We start from the raw sequence: 25,918 nt of genomic DNA on the forward strand, positions 1-25,918 counted from the left end.
GTTCCTTCCACTATGAAGCTACTTGAGGAGAGGCAGGACTCTGCTTCTACCACTGACTCCTAGAGGTCACTAGTCCTGGTCCCAAGAGTGCCCATCCTACAACGACCATTAGATAACCTCCACCAAACCATGCTCCCTGCAGCACTAAACACTAAACATGCCAGATCACATAACCCTCTAGAATTTCCTTCTGGTTTTGTGATATTTACTTCTCACCATTAAGCCCCACATGAAACCTCAGTGCTTTATTCAGGCAGGAAAGGGGAGAGCTACTAAATCAAGTACCTCTGTACTAAATCTCTATGTTGAAATTAGATTCAGTAAATTCTTTTTCACCCATCAACTCTAACCCAGAAAGTTCTTAGACCTATGAAAAGGCAAAAATTTAATAATCCAAGTTAAAAAAAAAGAGATTTTTAAATTAATTATCTAAAACTTTCCACAGTACTTTATTCATATTTTCTAGAATAATGACACCTTTTAAGATGTTTCTTGAATGGAATTATTCTTCAGAGTCACAAGATTGATCAAAATACAAACCATGTTTCCTTTGCAATGGTGCTAGTTGGGAGTTACAGGTAAGGTTAGGGAAGTCTAAGGGTTAGTTAAGTCTTCAGATAAGCTCCTGTTCAGGGAGTTCCCATCAGCACAATGCAGGCAACAGCTACCTGACCATGCATATCCCCCATTCCCTTGCAAATAGCAGCAACTGAATTGAACTGGGGGAAAAATCAGACCATTTATCCTAATAAACATGTGTTTTTTCAGAAAAATTACTTTTAATTTGTCTACTGACTGGAGTTCAAGCAAGGGAAGTCCAGCACTCTTATGCTTAGCAAATCTTTGTCCCCTTTTGAAAACAAAGTGTGTATTACCTAGAATAGTAAGAAGCTTATAAAAAGTCAAATACTACCTTAAACTGAGTTCGAGTAGCTTAGGACCAAGCCTACCTCTCCATTCTGAAACAAGAAGAAACACAGTTTGAGAGTACAGCAATATTTCTAAAAAGAAAATCCATTCATTCTGAAACACTATCAAAACCAATCATAACTTCTGAGCTGTAACTGTCAAGAAATTGTAATTCAAATGTTTAGACTTTCTGAGACTTATGTGCAGATGCTATTAATGCATATGAAATTAATTTAGTTAACTGTGTTTAAGGGTCTATCAATAGGAGTAGCAATTTTTAAAAGGTAATGGCAAAATTAATACTAAACCATGTCAGTATTTACACGCTAAATATTTAGATTTGAGTCAAACCTTTTACCAGAAGTAACTTCTCATCAAAAATATCCTCTGCTTGTTCATTCATGTCAGAGAATGTACCAAAATATTTCTGAAATCTCTGCCTGAATCCAGCATCTGGGAAAACACAGAGCAGCACAGAGGCAAGGCTGGCTTTTTCTCGCTTTCCTGTGACTGCATTAGACTCTGCTATCAACTGATTTTTGTTCCAGTATCTGCAACACCACAGAACAATCCAACCCCAAATACTTCAGCAGTACAATCATGAAATTGTCTGCCTTACTAGTTTAGTAGGCACCATTAGATGCACTGTCCACAGGAATATTCTAATGTATGTAGTCACTGCAGATTTCATACACAGAATGATGCCTAGAGAGACTGACCTGGAACAGAGGCTAGACAGAGTTAAAGGAATAAAGTAGGTATTTATTAAAAGGCCTTTAAAGGGTACACCTTGGGTGGTACAAGAGCCTGGCCGGGGCTCTGCCCAAGGTGGACCCAAGATGGACACAAAACTATAAAAAGCCTAGCATGTTCTAACTCGTCAAAATATTTGTCCTCACATATATGAGATATCAGGCTTGATATGAACTTCTTATCTAAGCTACGAAATTCAGGCCATGTCTCATCATTGTCTAGTTCATACATTGGCCACGTATTTTCTGAGAGCCTGGTAAGTCTCGATTTAAAAAGCAAAAATTCTCCGCTGCTCAATCCTCCCCAGTTTTTCAATACTAACCCTAAAGGGCTGGAATTTTGCTATTATACTCACAGGAGAATACACACCTCACCTTAACACTTATGAGTAAGTAACCAGGGAAAGACAGAGTGCAAGCACGAATGAGATGGGATTAGGACTCCAAACCTTGAGAGCAGCAGCGCTGGAGCTGACCCGCTGCACCACCGCTGGCCTCAGGCCAACTCTCACCACTCCAGTGCTGGAGCTCTGCTACCGCAGAGAACACCCTCTCCTACTCCAGCAGAAGAGATGGAGAGCAAAAGCAGCTCCACCTGGACCCCCTAGGGTCCTTCCACACTAAACAAAACTACAAGAGATCTCTTAACACCTAACTCGGGTGCTGGAACAGAATACCACCTTTATTCACTTACTCGCGTGCCTCTGTGCCAGACCAGAGGATTCCTGGGCTCTGACACCTCCTGGACCGCAGCTGGGCCTCTCTGGGAGTGCCAGCAGGAGTGAGGGGGCAGGAGCCGGGTGTTCCTCTGCTCCAGGGGGTTTTCCAGATGCCTTCAGTCCCTTTGCGGCGTGCCAGAACTGATGTGCTGGATGAGCTCGAAGTCCCCCTGGGGCTGTGCCGGGACAGGCCGCACACCCGCCCGCCACCGCTCACGGTGCCAGGGGAGGCCCCGCTCGGCCGCAGCCCGCGGGCCCCAGGCAGAGACCACAGACAGGGAGCGAATGCGGCAGTCCCGAGAGCACAGCCCAGCCCGCCAACAGAGCGCCCACACTTTGATAAGAAGTTCATATCAAGCCTGATATCTTATATATGTGAGGACAAATATTTTGACAAGTTAGAACATGCTAGGCTTTTTATAGTTTTATCATGCCAGCAAAGTCCATATCGTGTCCATCTTGGGTCCACCTTGGGCAGAGCCCCGGCCAGGCTCTTGTACCACCCAAGGTGTACCCTTTAAAGGCCTTTTAATAAATACCTGCTCTATTCCTCTAAATCTGTCTAGCCTCTGTTCCAGGTCAGCCTCTCTAGACATCAGTTCCTGTCCCAGTTTCCTCTGTGTTCAATTTTCAGCTTAAGCAACCCCTAGGGAAAGTTTGCATTTCCGATGGATCATAGAAAGATCATCTTAAAATTACTATGCAGCTAGATATCTCTGGGAAAAGGGATTAATTTGGGCTGTAATTAGTACAAAAAGCCTCTGCTTATTTCAGGAACTCTGACACAACCACACTGACAGAATACAACCACAAACCACATATTCCTCCTTGAAGATCATCCAACATTTTTAATTTCTGAAGGAATCCAGAACTTCATGGGCAAAGTCCAGATTTAATTTACAAAAACAGACAGTGAAACTAAAATGGTGAAAAGCAATCTTTTGGCTTCAATTCCTTGATAAATTGCAGAGAACATAAGATAGGAAACACTTTTTAGTGCTTGCTTTCTTTATGCAAAATATTTTTCATTTGATTACTTTTCATATCCTACTTTTAATTTGTAAAGAGAAAAAAGATATGTGGCGCAATTAAATGGCCATATACTTTATTTTTTCAAGATTCAAAGCTAATTTTACAAGTGCTCCTGCACCTGTTAGTTCTTGAGTCAGAGTTCAAAACAGTTAATAATCCATTCACCTACTTGCTGCTTGATTGAAAGTTGAAAAAGCCCTAATAATGATGCAATCAACACACTGGCCCCAAAGAAAAAGAAATAAAAAAACAGACTTGCTGGCAATATGTGCCAGTCTGACCAAAAAAGAAAATGTGGATGCTGGAGGTTCAATGGTTCTATTGTCAAACCAGCAAAATGCTACTAAATCAAATCACAACATGAAGAATGTGGGTATACATAGTAAGACACTGGTAGCTGATAATCTTTAGCTGTTTGTTTTAGCCACCAAACAAAGGAGAGTATTTTGAATCTGTATGTTTAAATCAATCTCTTGCTTATGCTTTGAGATGGGAACTGAATCCTTAAATCCTGCTCTGTCAGTCACGACTAGTTTCCAAATCTGTTTGTATATGTTTTACATTGCAGTGCAAAATTAACTGTAAGATGACCGAGAGGGCCAAAGGGTCCCCATAAACTTGCTAATTGTGTACATGAATCATCAAGTCATAAATTTCTGTCTGTACTTAAAATACTTCTTCAAACTGTGGCAACATTTCAAATAATGGGATATTTATCACAGACCTTAGTGATATTTCTCAGCACAGATATTTCTAATGGGAGAAGATGATTTAGATATACAGATTTGCTGGTTATGTACCAAAATTTCACAGATTATATGTCCTGACAAGTAGTAAGGAATATATCAGAAAAGTTCAAAAGTCATATTTAAAGAATTTTACACTGAAAATACCTAGGAGTTTTATTATTCTATAATGCTTAAAATCTGAAATTTTAAGAGAGAATTCTGAGATCCTTCTATACTCATATATACCGAATTTACACCATTAAATACCTAAACTAAAACAACTTGTAAAAAACTTTGTGAGAAAATAAGGCTGAAAACAGACAAGGTCCGTGTCACTTGATATTGCAAAGGTAACAAACGTGTTTGCATCAGCTGAATCAATGTAGTATAACTTATTTTAAAACTTCATTAAGTCAGCTTTAAACAGTGATATTTTAAAAAATGCTAATTAGTCCTCAAAAGTTCATCTATCATACTCACAAATCCTGGGATCTCACAGACTGTTTCTCGGTTATTTTGCTCTGGGTCACAGTAGATTCGCAGTTTTTGTATATCAAACTGTAATTCAAAACATAAAAGACTCTTTTAGAGCTCTTAGCATTCACTACAGTTAAATATCAATTAAGTATACAGAAATATTTTTAGGCTACTCAAAATTATTAATATATGCAAGCAAGTAAAAATACTGTAACAGAATTAATTAAATAAAAATAATCAATCCAAGAATGTTTTAAAAATAACAGAAATCACCATCCATATTCCCTGGGAATTAATCCAAACATACGAAACACAAACTACACTGGCTGCCAGTATCATAAAGGAAACAAGATAATAGCACAGGCAAGCCCAACCTTTCTTTTTACCTTAACAGATGTGGGAAGATACTTCTACACAGACCTGCACATATTAGATATAGCAATAGTAAATTCTGGTGAAGCATCTGACGGCATCCCTAACACTTACATGTTTAGTATACAATATAAATCTTTAAAAAGCATTGAATAAAAACACTGGCATCAGGTAAACAAAAGGTTTTGCCATTCTGCTTTGTCACTACATTCCAAAACAAAATGAAATCACTGTCAGGTTTTCTAGCATAAACTATCATGACTGCAAAGCAAGGAGAAAGAAACTTGACCAACATTTTCCTCTTTTACCAGCATCACCCATACATACACTGATGGAAGGACAGCAGATGCAAATGTCAAGCAGAGGAAATTCCGTACTTTGAGACACTGTTTCCCAAATTCAGGCAACCACATTGCATCAATATTTTCCTTGGAATCAGTGAGACCAGTTAAGCATCCATGTCACAGAATACATCACTTGTGCAAAGTCCTCCTGATCTTTATTCTCTCTTAACTATTACAATTTTGTATACTAAATCTCAATCTCCTCTAAGTTAGAAGAGTAAGCTCAAAAAAAAGAAGCCACCAATGCAATGTTAACCTACAACAGAATTACTGAATTATTGTAGTATTAGCATATGCCTACCTGTACCGTTTCCTCCTTTCCAGAATACTTTCCTATTTGGGTTAGGCCGCTGATGTAAATACCTAAAACAGGATGTAATGGCTTTGTTTCAATTTCTTGGCCATCTATATACAAAGTTACAAAGTCTTCTGTTACTAAGAGACGAATTTGATGCCAGCCTTCATCAAACAATGTCTAAGAAAAACAAAGAAAACAGCACTGTTGAAAACAAAATGCCTACAATTTAAATAAACGATAAAATTGCACTTCTATAATCAAATTGTTGTTAATAGTCGAGATGATCAAGGCTGCAGGTTTTATATACAAATAATTCTAAATTATATAGGCAAATAAAGTATTGCCAAATAATATTGTAGTTGAAAATATTACAATTGGTAATAATTAATCCCTATTTCAGAATTATTTTATAACTGACATAGATGATTTTTTTAAATCTATGACCTTGAACATGCTCAAACTTGTATTTGTTAAATATATGCATCCAGAAGTCTGTTTATCAGCAGTGGTATAATGTCTCAAACACTTCAGATCATCATGGTGAAATAAAATTGGTACTTGTGATAAATTGATAACTGATAAATTATCATAAAGGTTTATTAAAGAAAAATGTTCATTAAGAGTGTATTAATATTTATACTGTGTTTAGAGACACACAGGTCTAAAATTCCATTACATTATTGTTCTCCATAACAGCAAGTCAAGCATGGAGGAACAAAAACAAACAAACAAACAATATAACCCACAAAAGTTGTGTTTTCATGGTGAAGTTCATGGATAGCTGAGACTTCATGAATAAGATTGATTTGTCTGTGCAGCTCCAAGGAATAGATAAATACAAATTGATTATTAACTTGAAACTGAATTCCCAACAATTTCCAGTAAATCAAGTATAACATAGCTTCTTAAAAAAACAAAAAAAAATATTTTGCCTACTAATAATTATTAAAAGGTAGAGGAAATTTGGAAAGAAAAAGAAAAAACTCTCCATCCAGTAACAGAAGACTAAAATACCTCTGCCTAGAAAAAGCTTAGTAGTTAAGACGTATTCCTTGGATAGGAGTCCTTCCTTCTATAAGGATTTATATTTAAAATTCCTTCAGCCTGATTTGGAGTAGGGATTTGAATGCAGGCCTCTGCTTCCCAGAAAAGTTGAACTCCCTTGGCCATGAAGTGCTCCAGCAGCAAATCTTTCCCAGTCTTTGTCTGCTGAATTAGCCCACTCTGTTCACTTAAGTAATACTCCCTGTGGCAGGAAGGACAATCTCTGCACATATTCCTGCTACAAATGCAAGAATAGGGTCATTCAATCTCCATTCCTCTGTCTCATCTGCAGCTAAGACAATCTTTCTTAGGAGAGTGGAATACTTCACCGGAAATTATTGAAGAAAGACTGAAAGACGACCTTCAGATTGTACAAGAAAACAGTAAAACTAGTTTCTTCAAAGAGGAAAATACTGGAATAATGGGTACTTAAAGATGTAATCCAGCATGATAGTGACATACTCCTTACCTTTACATGAGGTGCAGCAAATGTAATAACTTGTGTGCCATTTATTAAACTTGTTGTAGTGAATGATAGTGTTTTCTCTTCTCCATTAACAGTGACTGCTATCTGTGGTCTCTTATCTAGACTCAGGATTCTCCACAAATCCCATGTCTTTTTTACTTTAAATCTTTGAGTGGAAACAAACACATAGGATGGAGGGAGACCTTCTGGAAACACATTCCTAAATAAGGGGGAAGGGTAGAAAAACAAGACAGTACTTGAACATTCATATAAATCTTCTCACTTAAAGAAACAAAAAAACCCGTACTGAATATAGAAGCATATTTATAAAATTCAATACCTTGTTAATTCTGAGAGATCAACACGTGAGGTTACTTCATAAGCTTTTGCATTAGTAGTAGATATTTGAATTCTCTTTTTAACTTTTTTCTTCACACCTAATCCTACAAGAATGTCAAATCCTTTTTCATCTCGAGCTGCCACTGGAATTCTTGTCGGACAAACAGATTCTGCAAAGTAATAAAGGCAAGTACAGTCCAAAATATGACTTAAAACTTCCAAGAAAAGTAACCTCCCACCCAATTTTTTTTATCTGCCTTTCAAGAAAGAAAAGAGAACTGAGAACTGTCAGTTAAGTACAACATGAGAGAAGTGGTATGCAGGATCCTCAGGGACTTGGAAGCAAGAATATTAAGATGTCATATTTTACTGCAATTACACTCACATGCTATTTTGAATTTTCACTAATTGTAGTTAAAGTGTATTGCAACATCTGGCTAATAAATATATTGAATTTCATTTCTAAAATTGCATGGTTCCAAAATTATATAAAATTATAGATGTTAATTTCCAAAATGCACTAACAACTTGAATCCCTCCCAACTATAAAATCAGTTGGAAAATGAACAAAGTTAAAATTATCTCTTTTATTTTCATTTTATTTAATTCAAAATGGACTCTGAGTTGTTTTGTCTGTTACACTGAAATCTGCTTGAAGTTATTTTCACTGGAAAAACAGTGTGTGATATATTTTCTGTGGAAGCGTAAGTTAGCTGCACGTTATTTTGGTTAATAATCTTTAAACAAAATAATCCAAACAAAAACAGTGGACCTAAGTTGTCTCAAACAAACAAAGAGATAGGACAGTGAAACTTAATACTAAAACAAACATAAGGGTAACAAATCAATGAAAAGAAAGCTTTTTGTTTTATTAAAGTTATGCTAAACTGTTTACAGTAAGTATCATTATTAATTTCCCACTGTTTCTTCAGAAAAGCAACAGTTCATAGACAGGGAAGTGGTTAGGAATACGTTCCAAAGAAAGGGTGGTGAGTTCTATCACCATCTGGACCAGCTATGGGCTGCAAAACTCCTGTCTCTGTTCCAGGGAATTATCAGCTCAAAAGTCTAGACTGGCTTCTTTTCCTAATATGAGCAACACTGCATGACTTCCCTTTCTAACCAACCCCAGGGCAGTCAGAAGCTACCCCATTCTGGTGAAGGAGACAGGATATATATGCTCTAAGAAAATTCTGCTAATTTTCTGCACAGCCTGTCGCTGGAAAGGACAATCCATCCTAAGGGGACATGTCACAGGTACTCAGGGCAGCAGCAAGAAGCCGCCTGAACTCCCCTTAGTTTTATTTTCCTTCCCACAGCAAAATGACAACTGACTTCCAAATTAAAAATAAATTATCTGTCTGTTCTGCAAGAAAAAATTATACTGCCCACATTTTGGAAATTAAGATGTCTACTGCCTGAATACTTAAAAAAAGAAAAAGAAATACGAAGTTCAACAAAACTTCTCATTCTTCTCAAAACACAGATTTAAGTCAACATACTTAGGCTATTAAGTAAGAGTAATAGCACTTTTTTCAGATTTATTCAGGTGTGCATTGTTATCATGGAACTCTTTTCTCAACTAATTTTTTGCAAAGCTGGACAATGGACATATCACAATTAACAGATTACAGATAATCACATACATATACACTGACAAGTACAGGGTCTCTTATTTGGTGTAAAATTAAAAACTAAAGGCAGAAATAGAATACTATATGATAGTATATAATAGGAATACTTTATGTCAAAGGGCCATTATTACGGATCAGGGCCAAAATAACTGTTCCAAACCAATACCAACCAAACAAATTAAGCACGTGTAAAATCACACATTAAGAAATTATTTTTCCTTTCCAGTGGCACACTGGTGAATTACATGAAACATTCCCAGTCAGGTAGATCCAGTCTGGGTCTTGTGGATAATCTTCTGGCAGGACTATTTTGATAACTGAGCCATAGTACAGCATGGAGAAATCAGTGGTAAAATTGAGAGCTGTCTTCCATTGGAAATGGCACTGTATTTCCAGTCCATAGTACCAATCCGTTCAACTCTCTAGCCTTTTCTGAAATCTTGTTGCCTTTTAGTGTTTTTACATAGTTTTTAGATGCTTACTTTCCTTCCTAAAGCATACAATAACTTTATGATGTTAAATCTAAGTATCTTTGACAAAGCAACTTTTCTCTGCATCCTCCAGACAAAATTCTGAGGTCTGCATTGGTTTTTCTTTCAAAATATATTCCTGACACACTATTTTTTTTTTTTCCTATAGCATATTGATAGTACAGGAACATTTGACTTTCAGAATAAATAAATATTTAATATTCCTAAAATATTTGGTTCAATTCTGGATGACAGGTTCAGGAAGTCTTTTTTCCCCTGATGTACTCTAAAACAAACACTAGAGTCCCCAAAAGGCACACTAGATCCCGCCACCTGCAAGCCTGTTCCCAAGAGCAATACTTGCTCCAAGAACCCCCAGACCTCAGCCTCCATTGTCCAGAAAAGAGATACTGCCCCTGTGGTCTTTTATATACGTTAACTTAGGAACGGATTTTAAAACTCCTTAGAGTCAAAGCTAGCATTTTTTTAGGCATTGACACAAAGACCACAAAGAGAGAATTGCAAAATTTTTGGACAGTTTCACATGGTTGATCACAGCCAAACCATTGCTGCTCATCCCTCATGGAACTTCCTCTCCCTCAGTCAAAGTGAATCTTAACAAGATGATAAACATTAAATAAATCAATAAATAAATAGATAAAATAATGCACAACTTAGCTATACAAATTCCAGTTTATCAGTCCTGGAGTTCACCTGCTAAAGACATTGTGGTTAGAAATGCTTCTCTGCAAGAGAAGCATCTAAATACTAAAACAAGGGATGTGCACGACATAAGAGAGATAAAGCAAAGGGTCACTTAAAGTGAAAGAGTAAGTACACTTTATATAAATAGTCAACACTGACAGATTACTGCTATAAATCATGTGAAATACCACAGAAGAAATTTAAAGGATACTAGTTAACTTGATGCTGAAAGCTGAAAATCCATCTTGATGATTCTTCTAAAATTTTAAACTCTAAAACTTCTTCTAAAACTTTAGCAAAAAAGAAAATACGATGTTTACTTAATGTTTATTTAGGGGAATTTCTCCCTGCATGAAGTTCTGTTAAAGAATTTTGCTCTACTTAGCTGATTTAATTTTTGGACTGACCACCTTACTACATCAGCCACAAGGAATAACTATGATTTTCATTTAATGTAGCAAGAAATAAACACTAATATCCTCAACAAAAGTATCACCATATTTTTTCAATGAAGTTGATACTCAAAGTGAGAGCAAACAAAATCTATTTTTCACTCACTTTAGTAAGTACAGAAATATGGTACAATTGAAATAGGACTTGCATCAATTCTTGATAACAAAACATTCACAAAAAAACACTGACATACTAGAGTCTGAGTGATACATTTCAGAAGCAACTTGCTGTCTTTTTTATACTTAAAAAAAAGCCATTGTTTTACAAAATTTCAGAAAACTCTGCATTAATGCTGTTAGCATTCTAAAATGAAAGAATTGCTTTACAATGCTGGTCTTGGCTAACTCTTCTATAAATTATTCTGAGAAACATCATAACTGCTTGCTACAACTCCAGACATCTACTCCACTCTTATGAATCCCTACCTGGAGTGCTGTGTCCAGCTCAGGGCCTCAACATAAGAAGGATGTGGATCTGCTGGAGCAAGTCCAGAAGAAGCCACAAAGTGAATTAGAAGGCTGGAGCCTCTCTCCTGTGGGAAAAGGCTGAGAAAGTTGGGGTTGTTCAGCCTAGAGAAGAGAAGGGTGTGGGGAGACCTTAGGACATCCTTCCAGTACCTAAAGGAACAACCTTACAAGGGAGCTGGAGAGAGACTTTTTACATGGGTTTGTAGTGACAGGACAAGAGAGAATGGCTTTAAACTGAAGGAGGGTAGGTTTGGATTAGATATTAGGAAGAAAGTCTTTACTCTCAGGGCAGTGATGCACTGGAACAGGTTTCCCAGAGAAGTTATGGATGCCCCATCCCTGGAAGTGTGCAAGGCCAGGCTGGATGGGGCTCTAAGCAACCTGATCTAGTGAAAGGTGTCCCTGCCCATGGCAAAGGGGCTGGAACTAGGTCATCTTTATGGTCCCCTACAATCCAAACCACTCTACAATTCTATGATTCCTGACAGGAGTCTTTCTTCTGGGTTTTTCAGTAAATACTAGAAGTACATATTCAGAAGAATTCCTGTTGTAATGACAGTCTGTCCTCTCACCTCTCTAGAAGAAATGCTGGATTGTGCATGAGTATCAGTTGCAACTAGGAAATCAATCAAGTAAACTCTATATTCTCAGCACTAAGAGAATTGCTAAAATATTTAAGTGTTTTTAAACTTTATCAATGAAAAAAGATTTGGCTTAGGGGAAAAGGATACATATTGAAATCAAACACATACTATGTTAAAACACTGTATCTTTCCCAGATATACCTCTTTGCTTAACAGAAAAAATAACATTTTGGGAGAAATTTCCACAAACAAGATCAAAAATAAAGATCATAGTAAAGAGTATCAGGTCCCTTATCTTACATTACTTACATTTCTGCTTGTGAAATTAAAAAATATGTGTACAAAACTACATTTCGCAAACCTAAAATATTTTATAATAACTTACCTTCACAGAGTTTTTGTTTTATAACTTCTTTAATTCTTGATATTGCAATATAGTCTTCAACATAAAATACGTAAGTTGATGAAGGTTTATTTGCAATAGCTTTAAGTTCATCCTCCTCAATTTCTGAGCCAACACCAATTGCAAACAAAGTGATCTTATTTTTCCTTGCTTCTGCTGCTATATCTTTGACTTCATCTTGGGACTTTCCATCAGTGAGAACAACTGCTATTTTTGTTAAAAATCGTGAAGATTTTGCAAAAAGATGGTCAAAGGCAAACTGAATAGCTCTTCCTGTTCTTGTATTTCCTCCCAGATAGTGTATGGACTCCATTTCCCTGATGAGGTTCTCAGTGGATTCATGAGTTCCGAGGGGAATTTCAAGTACAGGGTAATCACTGTACTGGACAACTCCAACTTGAATAAACTTTGGCCCTATGTCAAAATTTCTTGTAATATTGACAAGCCAACTTTTTATTATTTCAAAGTTTTCTGGGCCAACACTGTAAGAGCCGTCTAAGATAAAAACTAAATCTGCTGGAGCAGTTCTGCAACCTTAAAAAGAAAAAGAATAAAACCAAACAAACATTTTAATGAACACTTTCACTTTCTTCCTCCACAGGAAATGTTTTTCCTATCAATTAGTGTTTATATTAGGATCTATATTGACAAACACATTCCAGCTGAAAAGAAATTAGCAGAGTTCATGAAGGCAAATTTGTGTAAGATTGTTTGTGTAAGCTACACAGACCCAGCTCGGTATTTGAAAGCCACACCATTTTCTGGTTTTTACATTAGCACCAAAAACAACTATGAAAAATTCTGGAATTCAGTTCCTTAGCTGGCAATTGCATTCCATTCAATAAATAGAGAGGAACCAGGTCTTTTCATATCTCATCTACAGAGATGATAAACATAAAAACTCTTTTTCATAAGCAAACCAAGCACACTGCAGAGGAAGACTATAGCCTGAATACTCCAGAATCCTCTTAAAAATACATTTTAATTGACGTAGACATTGCTGCATGGTACTTACAGAACTAGTTTTATAAAATCCTGAGTCTCAATTGAATGTTGCTGGTCGCATATTCTGATTTTTACAGATGAAAAGTATTCAGTGAATGAGCTCAACCTCCAGAATATCGAATCCCGTAAGCATTTAATAACTATAGTGTAACTGCATGATGACTTAGGCATGGATTCAGCTCTCCTAGCTGTAGTCATAAACTGAGTTTTTGCCAACTACAGGCCATGGATAGACACGAGCATAGAAAAATCCTATCCATGCTACATGCCCATTCTCAGATGGAAGGAATAACTTTCTAAAGGAGGGAATCACCTTCCATTGATTGTGAAAGAAGATTTGATAACTAACACATGAGGTGTCAAGGACATGGCCAAAAGCAGGAGGTATTATTTTGATCTTATGGCACATGAGGTCATGGGGCTTACTGTCTTTTGTTTTTTCAAAGTCTGCAGCTCCACCACAGGAAGGAGAGCTTTGCCTTACCCTGAAATCTGCCTACAGACACTTCTGGTCCAGACAAGATTTCACATTCCCTGAAAGCAAGTGGCCACAATCTGCTGGAGAAATGCTTTTGCAATGCAGGTGGTGGTGAAGAGATCCTTCTCCACTGGGAGAAGGATCAAAGGGCACACTGAATTCATTGCTCAGTGGGCCAGGGATATGAATCACAAAGTAATTTCTGTTGGGAGGGACTCATTATCATTAGACTCTGCTAAAAGCAGAGTATTCATTCACTCCTAGACCAGGTAGACTGAAAATTAAAGTCTTTCTGAAGACAAAGAGGAATTTTATGGGGTTTGTTGTAAAATATTGAAAATTGATGGATTGAGAGCAAAACTAGAGGAAAAAGATCTACCCTGGAAGTATCACTGTTGCTAGAGGCAAGTCTTCTACACTTTTTTTATTCAGTCACTTTGTCTTTAAGAAAGCTACTTTCTTTTGATGTTTTCTTTTCTATAAACCAGATTTAGAGTATAAAAATGGTTTGGTGGGGTTTGAGATGCTAATTTTGAAGAATGTGCAAGAAGGTATGTCCCAGAACTGGAGTTAGCTTCCTCTCACAGAACCTTTACTGCTCCTTATTTAGCTTCTCACATAACACCAAGCTATTCAGAATATGACTTCTCAAGCAATGAAAATATAAATACTCAGGACTCAATATTAAATCAAGACTTACGGATGGAGCTTTACAGTTCCATCTGCCCCCTTGGGCATTTCCAAGACACAAATAAACACATTCCCTTCCTAATGAAGAAATAAGATATTTAACCTATTTTTCATATATTATGGGATTTTCACCAGGAAAATTATATTGGAATAAAATCACCATCAACAGAAGGGTACATCTGAACACCAAAACGGATACCAAAAATTTGAGGCATGCTTTGAAGTTGCACATATCTGAAATGCAAAAATTAAGACCTACTTGCTCTTGTTTCACCATCTTCAGCTGAGATATAATCATGAAGTAGCAGAACTAACAGCATCTGAAAAAATGTTACAATCTGTGCCATGTGTATTTTATTCTCAAGGTCTTGATACAAAACTAGATAGAGAAAAATAAAAAGAAAATACAGTGTTATTATATTACAAAAAAAAATCCAAGCTTCTGCAGTTTAAAAACTGTGTCAGAGGAACATCACTGAATCAAATCGGTAAGATCAGATGTGGCCACCCTGCAATGAACTCAAAAAGTACAAGTCAGCCATGTAAGCCCAAAACTGAGATTCTCAAATCAACAACACTCACCACACTTTTTTGTGGAAGCTCAGTTTTCTCTCAAGGTGCATTTATACACTTCCCCTTCTAGGCACATTCATGAGTAGGTTATATTCCTAGTCACACTTGTCCAAACACTATCCCACTATCCACTCTGTGGCCGTTATCAAAAGACATGACCAACATATCCAAAATATTGCAAGTGTTTATTTATCAGTACTGGTAGGGAGGGGCTACTTCAGTCTCAACCCACACACCTGGCTACTTTGGGGAGTCAGGGACAATTCCCACTCCTCTACCCCAGGACTGACACCAGCAGTCAGTCTCAGCAAGCCTCAGCCCTCCCCCAGCAGAGCCAAGCCCTGCAGACTGTGTACTGTAACATCCAGGATTACATAAATGACAAACATCTTCAACTTATGCTTTATTTTCCTGTTTATGTCTCCTTTGCCATCATGGTTAATGAACTATAACCCCTGTCAAGGAAACATGCAATTTTCATCTCATATTGCTGTTAAAAATGTTATTTGACTAATTTATTTTAATTAACAAATATTTATTCACTATGTTTATTGAAAAAAACATAGTGGTAAAAGGTACATTTTTGGAGAACTGTATTAGAGATCCATTAATTTCAAGACTGTGAAAGAAAGCATACTGAATGTCTTTTGTATTCTCCCATCTCATCCTTCAATGTAAAATGGAATTTTCAGGGTAAATTAATTTCACTGCAGAGCAGTCAACTTCCAGGAAATGCTACTCCCACCTAATGTAATTCCCCAAATTAATAAAGCAAAACTGCAATTATTCTGCTATTAAATCTCTCCTTCAGATTACAGATAATTGCAAAGTAGAGCGGTATTTTGTTATTCATATTACCTTGTGTCGGAATGGGTAAGAAATCAGACACACCTTGGGGTCTATGGGATAGGATGTAAGATCTGCTTTTCCAGTTCTGCTACACAAATACTGGGATATCACCTTCCTTCAAACAGATTAAGTGGCAGTTTTTTATTCCAGCTATTTGAAAAAGGATTTACTTTAAACTATGAAACTGTGTGTAAGTATTAGGCTTGCAATATGTGAAAAAATATTACCATAGTAAAGGTAGACAATTCACACAGATTATTTGGTTTGGTAGCGGTTTGTACAATTGATCATTCTAAAATCTCTTCCAGCCTTTTCCGTGGCACGTATTTACTGTAGGGTAAAACACGTCTCTCATAAGACCAAATTGAGCAATATCAAAGAATAAGACATTAAATTAAATCTATGTGGGAACTTGAACAGCAGGGGCCTGAAGGACAACTGCGTGCTTTTAGAGTATCAGGAGAATGTCAGCCTATAACTGAAAAAAAAAACCCCAGATAAACTACAATACAGAGAGCTGATATAAAAACGCACAAAGCTGACCCTAAAAAACATAAAATCCTTTTAATCCCTTCAACCAACAACCCAAAAGAAACAAACAAATTATAAGGAACAGTTTTGAAAAAGAAGGTTGAACAAAATAGCACATTAACTAATTACAAAATAGAACATCAACTAAGTTTTGCTGTTTGTCAACTATGTGATTGTCTAAATGGCTCCTTATGTAACACCCACAGAATTTATGTAAAAGGAAAACAGAAAACAAGAAACTTAGTGGCTTCCCTGCTATCAGCCTTCACTAAAATGTGAGTACAGGGCCAGCTTCCTTAAATGCTGTAACTTTTTAATGAAATTAAAACAGCACGCTAAATTAAAAAAAAATATATTTTTACAACACACTGCCTTGAATGTGAACTGAATGTGTTCTGAGTCATGAGCACAGATAGTTCAGGTCAGGTGTGGACACTGGGATCCTACTCACTGGCTCTGCTCTCCTTTCACCAACCCTGCAGAAACCACAAATGCCTTCCTTAAACTGCACCTCAGCCTCTCCTCTCTGCTCATCCTTCAGCAAGCACTTACCCACTGGTACCTGCAGGGATGAGCCTCCCAGATCTGCAGGAATGACACAAGCTACAGGAACAGGCAGATGCTCAGACAGGGAAGGGGAAAGCAGGAGAGTGCAAGGAAGCTCTCAGGGAAGGAGCTGCTCCACAGAAACACTAATAGTTCATTGTGGGAGAGTTCATGTGAAAGCAGCATTTGCTGGCTGTCCTGGGGTACAGAGAGACATCAGGAATACTACAGCAGCCTTCAGTGCACATTCTTAATGTTGAAAAACATCACATCACAGCAAGATTTCTTTTGGAGAAAACCATGGTCCAACCTACACTTCTTAAAAGGAATTAGTAAAATAATTGTCTTAAAAAGCTTATCTGATTCACAGAATCAAACTGTATTACACTGACAGATCATTTTTTCCATTTGTGAGAACCCTCTATTTAATTTTCAACAAAACCTGTACTTGAGAAGTTCATTTTAAGTATAAACCAAAATAAATGTTTTGCAGGCCAAAATGGACTTATTAATAGAAATCAGAATTAAAAGGATAAAACCAGAGCTTAACCAACCAGATAATGAGGATTCCAATGCACAATTTACTAGAAATTAAATAATATTATAGCACAGCACTTTTAACAGTCAAAAGAGATGCCAAACCAACAACTCCAGAGACACAGCTGCTGTATCTTGTCAACACCGTAATTATTGAACAGGCAACAAAAGGGTACTTGAAACTTACATAAAAACCACCCAATCCAGGAATGAATATTTTAAATAAAACTTTTGGCCTCTTTTTCCAAATTATTCCTAGTTATTAGTTTGTGGTTGTACCAAACGTAACCAGGAAAACAAAAAGAACTGCTTTCCCACTTCTCAGTTATACCAACCCACTTTTAATATAAGCAAGTTGATGTAGGAGAAATTCACACAGGGTTACTCAATAAATACACAGATGTTGCATCCAGTTCAAGTAAAGGGTGGTAGACTGAGAGAGTATTAGTGGAGAAATAGCACACGTGTTACTGTATTTTTCAAGACATCCTCATAGTTGTTTACTTTTTCCACTTTAAAAAGGACAGAGTCCCCCAACCAACTTCAGGCTTTGTAAGTCTAGTGATGTATAGGGTGGCAGGAGCAAACCTTTGGCTATATCCCAACTCCACAAAATCGTTTAAATTAAAGCCACAAGGCTTAATGAGGTATTAACTGAGACAGGATACTGGGTTGGGTGGACCTTTAGTGTGACTCATAATGGCCATTCTTTTCACTGTAGGCTTTTTATCTTGGTATTTTACATGCCAGTTTGATAGCAAAAGGGATGTTAGAGTGAACAGAAACAGTCTTCTAAGGAAAAACAGCTTATCTCAGACAGAGGGAAAACAAACAGCTTATGTAAAGGCTTCTGCTCTGAGCTCCCAAAATGAGAGGTTGTAGAGCACACACAATATTTCAGAGTGATTTGCATCTAGACTCAGGCAAATTTTTCTGCATCTGAGAGTACACAAAAGTTAAGGTCCTAGCAGTGCTACTAAACATCATACCCCTGAACCAATGGGGTAGCAGTGTAAGACCCTGTTCTCAAGAGTAGAGTTCACAAAGTATTATTTCTGTCTTCACCGAAGGCAGAAGAGAAAGGTGGTACAATAAAACCTGGCTGCATCAGCCACACCCTATGAGAGCATGAGGTGATAGCCTCCCCCATGCACATGCACTGTTTGTTGTGCACAGGAGGAAAACCCAATGAAGTTTGGAAACTGGTGACACAGCAACCCACCCACATGCTGTCATTTTAGGCAGCCTTAGGCAATTGGACAGTTCCCGCAACTTATTTCTTGCTTTCTTCTGGGCAGTGCAATTTTTCTGCACAGCAGCATTTGCACCAACAGGACCACTGAACTCTGCTGACTGGGAAGGGAACTCAGATTTCCTATCCAGTGGAAACGTGGTACAGCCATTACTGAAAGCAACAGCCTCTACTTGATTTTTGAATGGATTCAAGATTGCCAGTGTGTCACAGATGGTAAAGGCATGCAATTCCCAGAACAGCTTTGCTGCATACAAGTGCACAGAGGTTCAAATGACATCTCCTCTGCACGCAGAGCAAAATAATTTCACATCCAATTTAAGTTTTCAGTAGAAAATTTATGCATCTAAGTGCATTAGGCATTATTTCCACCTTGCATTTATGATGCCTAAAAGCAGCACCTTCTGCATCTCAAAGGGCAGTTTACTGATGCAGTCTTTCCATAGCAATTTTTCCAGTGCCCAGACAAATATATAATTTTATTCTTTCCAAGAATACTCTCTGAGGAAACTTTCCATTTAGACAATCTTACAGAATCAATTATATTTGCTCTTCAGTGCAGTTTTGTCACTCTTCAAATTCATAGATTTCTCCAAAAACCCTGCCTTCTCTGCTGCATGAAGATTTCTTGCTGAAGAACTACACTGAAAGGAGGAGCTTCTTCCTTCACTTCTTCCCACTGCTAGTTACTGCCTAAGAAGAAAGTCAGGAAGGGTATGGTTTTAACCTTTTCCAGACTTCTGAGAAAATAACCAGACTAAAGGTTATATACATTAGCCAGCTTTCCAAGTATAAGTTAACACTTCTCTCATATTGCATCACTGCATAAACATCTCATAATTCAACTAGAGATCATTAAGTTTGGCATACAAAGAGACAAGTATGAAGACATTACAACAATAATGACTGAAAGGACATACAGCAGATTCTTTGCATTTTCAAAGTTTACTCAGTACTACAGGAACTGCACAGCAAGAAAAAGGACCCCTGAAAATCCTAATTAATGTGCATTAAGTAATGTGGAAAAGTAATGCAATATGGCATCACCACCTTTTTATATTTGCTCCCTCCATTTTCAGAATTAATGGAATTTGCAAATAAAATGTTATGGCAATTTACATTTAACTATTTATTTCTATCTCTACCTAAAGTATTAGTCCAGTCCTATGCATTCAAAAAGTCTATGAGGCTATTCTAAGACAGTTTCTTTCATCAAGTAATTCATCTGAATCTGTATTTACTTCCACTTGGATTTCAGTCCCATTCTACATTCACATTTTCCACATATTGTTCCTATTCATTTGTTTTTCTTTGTGGGCACAACTGATGAGGTTGTTATACTTGCAAACATTTAAAATAACAGCACTTCCTGGGAAGGGTGAGGCTGTAAGGATATAATTAATTTGGGCTTGGTTTACACATACCTACATGTACATAAACGCAAGATGGTCTATAAGTAGATAAAATCTCCAAAAGTGACAAGTACATCAGTATCCCTCATACCATTTCTTTCTGTGTTGGAACAAAAGATTTTGGCATAATCAGCAGTATAACTACATTCATGCCAGGAGTTTTCTACAACATTAAATATATAATTAAGGATGTGGTTTTATGAAGAGGGGTCAAGAAAGAAAATTATGTGTTTAAGTTACACATATTATGAGTTTTGTGGTTTTTAATAGTAAGTATTAGTGCAGCAAGGATAAAAAGCCATTATAAAATGGTTCAATTCTGGCTAATTCTTAGCTGTACTAAGTCTATGTATGAATACATATATAGAGTATAAAGGAAATATAAAGTACGCACAGTGCACAGTTTCAGATATTTTATTTCCTAACCCTGAAATCAAGCAGAAAGCAATGTCTGGACTACATTGAAAAGAAAAGCCTAATGCAGGCATTGCTTGGGCCACCTGACCCATTTCCACCACCTTTGCTATCTCTCTTTTTACAACAGCAAGCAAGGTTAAGAGGCGTAGTTTTGTTTGCTTTCCTTCTATGAATCTGAAGCCTACCTGGCAGACAGACTGAAAAACAGACATCTCCAATCAGAGCTGGAGAAACACACGGAAAATTGAGAAGGGATGCAGACAAAGACCTCTTGCTCAAATCCACAGCAATGAGAGCTGTGCAGAGTTGATGGCAAAGCAACTAGTTAGTGAACATGAATGAATATTGGAGACCTCAGAGAAACATTATCACACCTCATCTGCATTTTCCGAAATAAATCTCACCTGCCTCTGCATATATATCTGTTGTTCCTCAGGTACACATCAGCATAGTCTGTTTTGCTGTTCAAATGTTATTTTGTGTTTCTCCATCAAAACTCAGTAAATGCATTAAGTACTACTTCAAGATGATGTTTGATATTTCAATTATTTGTGCTACAGATACCATTCAAATCTCTCGTTAAAAATAGTTGACTTTAAAGTCAAGAGAGCACTGCCAAAACTACTGATAAAGCAAACCACTTCAGTCTTCACTCCAGAAGACATTTTAGGGATGGGTAAGAAAAAAAATGAATGGACCAGTAGTTTAAATGCAATCATTCTCCAACATTATTACACTTTCTATTAGAGGTATTCAAAATAAGCAAAATAAACTCACAGGAATTAGTACTGCATGCTGAAATTACACTTTATATTTATAGCTTTGACATATATATGACATATAAAGTATTATTCAGATTTTATTAAGGTGCAGAGAGGATTAAAGAATTTATCATCTCTTCAGCAGATTTTGGAAAGAAGGCTTTGTATGAACTGTACAAAGGCTTTATACCAACTTCCACGCTATACACTGAAGACTAAAGTAAGCAGTTGCTACATATTATAACCCAAGTAAGATGATACATATCTTTGAAAGAAAATAATCCTCTTAAATGATATAGGCTGTTTATTTTTCATATGATTCAGCAAAGCATGGAAACCCACACGTTCCTCCAGTCTACAGCATAGACAGCTTGTATTCATGCTCCAACATTTGAAGTCACACAGAAGACTTGTATTTTTAAATCAGATTTATTCTGGCACTTCATACTTTGTTGGATTTATTCCCACTCCAAGAGGATGCTGTGCCAGGACCCAGCTATTAGCTATTATGGGTTAAAGAAAAAGGAGGCTTTCCACAGGGTTTGAGCTACTGGACTGATACATGACTGACTGGGAAACAATATAGGATGGGCAACTTAAGGAAGTAACCACACTTGGCAGCTCAGATTTCTGGCTGCAACAAATTAACTTCAAGTCTCCCTGAAAACTATGATTTAATCCTGTCTGTGAAAAGCCTGTGCTGTTATTTCTCTCTTATCAAGCATCTTGACATTCCACAGAACTTTCCCTCCTTGGATGGACCCAAGAAAAACAAAACAGCTAATCAATAGGATAAAATCTGACACTCAAATGGTACACTTGAAATTAACCTTGCACATGATAATAAGAGTCTGCATTAAGAAATGTTTCAGTAGACTCCTACAGGAAATCTCAGACTTCAAACTTTGACTGTGCACAGGTATCTATGTTACCAAACAGGGTAAGAGAAAAAAAATTAATAGAAATTACTACCTGGTGCAATAGCTTGGGAGAACATTTTGTTTGTACTAAGGAATTTAGATTCAATTGAGCCAGTGACAAGAGAAACAATCATTAAGGCACATGAGGAAATAACTAGAAACTATATAAAGTAATTATATATAATTACATAAAATTGTATATCATTTAACAATGAAACCACTATAGAAATCAAGTCTAAGAAAATAAGTCTAAGGGAAAGGTACAACAATCTCTAACAATGACTGTTAATAAAAAGAGTCAGAAAGGCAACTAAAAAATGGAATCAATCCAAATAAGAGCTCCTAATGCAATTAAAAGACTACTTTTGGATCATGCCTATTTGACAAGAGATATACAGAACTGTTCATCAGTTACTGGTCTTAAAGTGCTGTGGTCTTAAAGTGCCCAGAAAAGCAAGAGAGATGAGGACCTGAACATTGGCAGTGCCACCAGATTCAACTAGTCCTCATATATGAGAGACATATTTCTGCTAATAGCTCCTCCCCCACTTCTTTATTTTCCTGCTACAATTATTATCTTTTCATCTTTTTATTTTAGTTCTCCACATTCAGAAAGGGAGGCTAGGGCTGGCTTAGCTAAGATATTTGCAATGTGATGACTGCAACATTTGCCATGAAAACAAGAGAGATGCAGTAAGAAATACACAGAAGGGGATTTAAAGTAAGTTTAGTGTGTAAAGGAAAGATTAAGTCTGCAAGCTTTGTTTGCCTCCTGCAAATAAGGACCAGCATCAGAAACAGAAATTATATTTTTCTGTCTCCTCCAAACAGGTTTGGATTCTAACAGCAAGCCCATTAGTGTAATTCATTGTGTTTTCCCACAAATTATAATTAATGCTATTATTTGTTTTAGTATAAATAATGCCAAAGGCCAGAGAGGATAAGAATAATGCTGTGGATGCCTGCTTTAGCCAAAGGCATCAAAACTTCATTTGAAAGCCTTGTCTTCTGCAATTCTTTAACCGTCCTATCTCTTTTCCCATCATTTCTGGAAAAACTCAATTAAAGGCAAAACAGACTACTTAAAAAAAAAAAATCTATAGCCACAGGAAAAGCTGATTAAACTACCTGTTCAAGCTTCAAAACCTAATGTCATTGTTTTACACTGTAGAATGAAGAACTGCTTATTCAATTTAATGTAGTACTTTATATATAAAGGTATCATGAAGTAGACTGCCCTCTAAAATATTTGATTATACATTAGTATTTTCACAATATACAAACTCACTGACATCAAACAAGAAGAATCATATAGGATAAATAGATAAAAAGGATTTTTAGGTTTTCCAATTCTTTTGTTTTTAAATGATAGTGTTATTTTTACTTAGTCTCATTTTCACTGAAAATACTGACAATTTATTCAAAGGAGACTGAGATGGCTGAAGGAATGGAAATAGTGGAAATTCTAAAGGAGTTTAGGATCTGAATTAATAAAACTTCGAAAGAATTACAGTTGTATTCAGTAGAGCTAAATCAAACCCTTAAGATTTTAAACAGTTTTTTTGAGGGAAGAAAAAAGAACTTTAGCACATGCATACTCAAAAAGGAAAACAAATATTTGCTGTTTCAAGTATATCCAAAATTTGGTACTTTGAGGAATACTCACATTTCCAGAACAGTATGATCCTAAGCAAAAATTAGAACCATACAGAACTTCCACACCCAGCTGCTTTACACCTGCAGAAAGACTAAAGATATTCCAGCAAGTAATCCAGCTCACTTCCTTTGAACTGTGATGGCTCTTACAGGCTGTTACATGTAGACAATTATTTCTATTACTTTTATAAAGTATAAAATTCCTTCCTAGTCCTACCATACGGTTTCATTCATTCCACCAAGCAACTAAGGACAAAGTAGCTACAGAGTTGAGCAACAAATGAGTGGACAAGCTACATCAAGAAGGTTTTGCAAAGATGCAGGATGGGCAGCAGTCCTGCACTATACAACCCCTGTCTCTGGGTACTCCCCTTGTAGAAGATTCCTGTGTATTTCTCTGCTTTCACCTTCACAAAGATAAATAGCATTAAGAAAAATATTAAATAAGCTAACAGATACCATACAAAGTTCTCCCTGGATGCTGTAAATCACTTTCTTACATAGAAAGAACACCAATATTTCCCAATGTCCCAGGTAGGCAAGAAACAGGAAGGTGTTTTTTTTTAATTTCAACATGCTTTTTATTCTAAGATTCCAGATTAATTCCCTATTTCTACTTAAAAGCTTTGTACTGCTATCATAGAATGACTCCAGCTAGAGGCCAAGTGCTCACCAAAGCTGCTCTATCACTTCCTACCCCAGCTGAAAGGAAGAAAGAAAATACAACAAAGGCTTTGTGGGTTGAGATGAGGTCAGGGGTAGATCACTGTTCCCATCACAATCAAAACAGACTCTACTAGGGAGAAAATTATTTTAATTTAACACCAATGAAATCAGAATAAAATCACAAAAAATAAAAGCATGTCTCAAAAACACCTTCCCCATACCCCTTCCTTCTTTCTAGCCTCAACTTCAGTCACACATTTTCTATTTCAATCTCCCAGCAGCACAGGGGGATGGGGAATGGGGGTTGCAATCAGTTCATCACAGGTTTTCTCTGCTGCTCATCAGGGGAAGACTCCCATGCTTTGGCATGGGGTCCCTCCCATGGGATACAGTGCTCCACAAACTCCTCCAAGAGTCCTTTGCACATGCTAAAATTCTTTATGAACTGCTTATGAGTGTGAGTCTGTTGTGGGGTCACAAGCACTGCCAGGAGCTCGCTCCAGCAGGCTTCCCATGGGGTCACAGCCTTCTTCAGGCATCCACCTGCTGCAGAGTGGGGTCCTCCAGGAGAGTGGATCTCTGCTTGCCTGTCCTCCATGGGCTGCAGGGGCACAGCTGCTTCACCGTGGTCTTCACCATGGTCCTCACCATGGGCTACAAGCGAATCTGTGCTGTGGCACCTGGAGCACCCCCTGCCCCTCCTGCACTGACCCTGGTGTCTGCAGAGGTGCTCTACTCACATGTTCTCACTCCTCTCTCTGGCAACAGTTGCTATTGCACAAGTTTCTTCCTCCTTCTTAATTAAATTGTGCCAGAGGCACTACCACCAGCAGTGACGGGCTCAGCCTTGGCCAACAGCAACTGCAGACCCATCTTGGAAGCTTCTGGCAGCTTCTCAGAGAAGCCACTACGGAACCCCCACTGATAACAAAACCTGGCAACACAAACCAAATACAACTTCACACATCCAAACATCCTGCTTGATTTTACTCCACTCTTGGAGCAACAGGACATACTGAGGTGATTGTCTGTGGAATAGTTAGAAAAAAAAAAACATTGCTGAATTAACCAACATAGAATAAACTGATGAAAATTATTATTCTGGATGATCTAGGAAGTGATGCATTTTTTTAGACATTTCTCAGTGTCAACTAATAAACCTGTTTCTGATTATATGAAGAATGGACTTTAAGAAAATAATTTACCTCCTTGTAGAGCTGTCAGCATTGCTACAGGTCACTGAGAGAGAACCTAGAGGAAGATAAGGTGTCTGAAGGACACTGGAGGAGTCTTGGGGTGTGGGGAGTGAGGGTACAGAAGCTGCATGCAGTCCTGGTCAGTGTCTTGGGGCTGAGAGAGTCTAAGTGGGAGTTCAACACTAAATCTCCAGGATTATTGTAAGGAGAACTACCTTCAACACTGAGAATTG

At 37.3% G+C, this 25,918-nt stretch overlaps 1 protein-coding gene across 1 annotated transcript in view; it reads right to left on the bottom strand.

Annotated features, from left to right (window-relative positions):
* Positions 1 to 25,918, bottom strand: part of COL21A1 (collagen type XXI alpha 1 chain) — a 125,411-nt gene that overhangs the window by 54,223 nt on the left and 45,270 nt on the right. Inside the window, exons 2-8 of the mRNA XM_023922468.2 lie at positions 14,629 to 14,748; positions 12,179 to 12,730; positions 7,482 to 7,650; positions 7,145 to 7,361; positions 5,635 to 5,808; positions 4,621 to 4,698; positions 951 to 959 (exon numbers count right to left, since the gene is read on the bottom strand). Of these exons, the coding sequence (XP_023778236.2) occupies positions 951 to 959; positions 4,621 to 4,698; positions 5,635 to 5,808; positions 7,145 to 7,361; positions 7,482 to 7,650; positions 12,179 to 12,730; positions 14,629 to 14,716 (1,287 nt within the window). The 5' untranslated portion in view covers positions 14,717 to 14,748. The remainder of the gene's footprint in view (positions 1 to 950; positions 960 to 4,620; positions 4,699 to 5,634; positions 5,809 to 7,144; positions 7,362 to 7,481; positions 7,651 to 12,178; positions 12,731 to 14,628; positions 14,749 to 25,918) is intronic.

This window comes from Cyanistes caeruleus, chromosome 2 (assembly GCF_971803275.1).
Source record: "Cyanistes caeruleus chromosome 2, bCyaCae1.hap1.1, whole genome shotgun sequence".
Lineage (NCBI taxonomy): Eukaryota > Metazoa > Chordata > Aves > Passeriformes > Paridae > Cyanistes > Cyanistes caeruleus.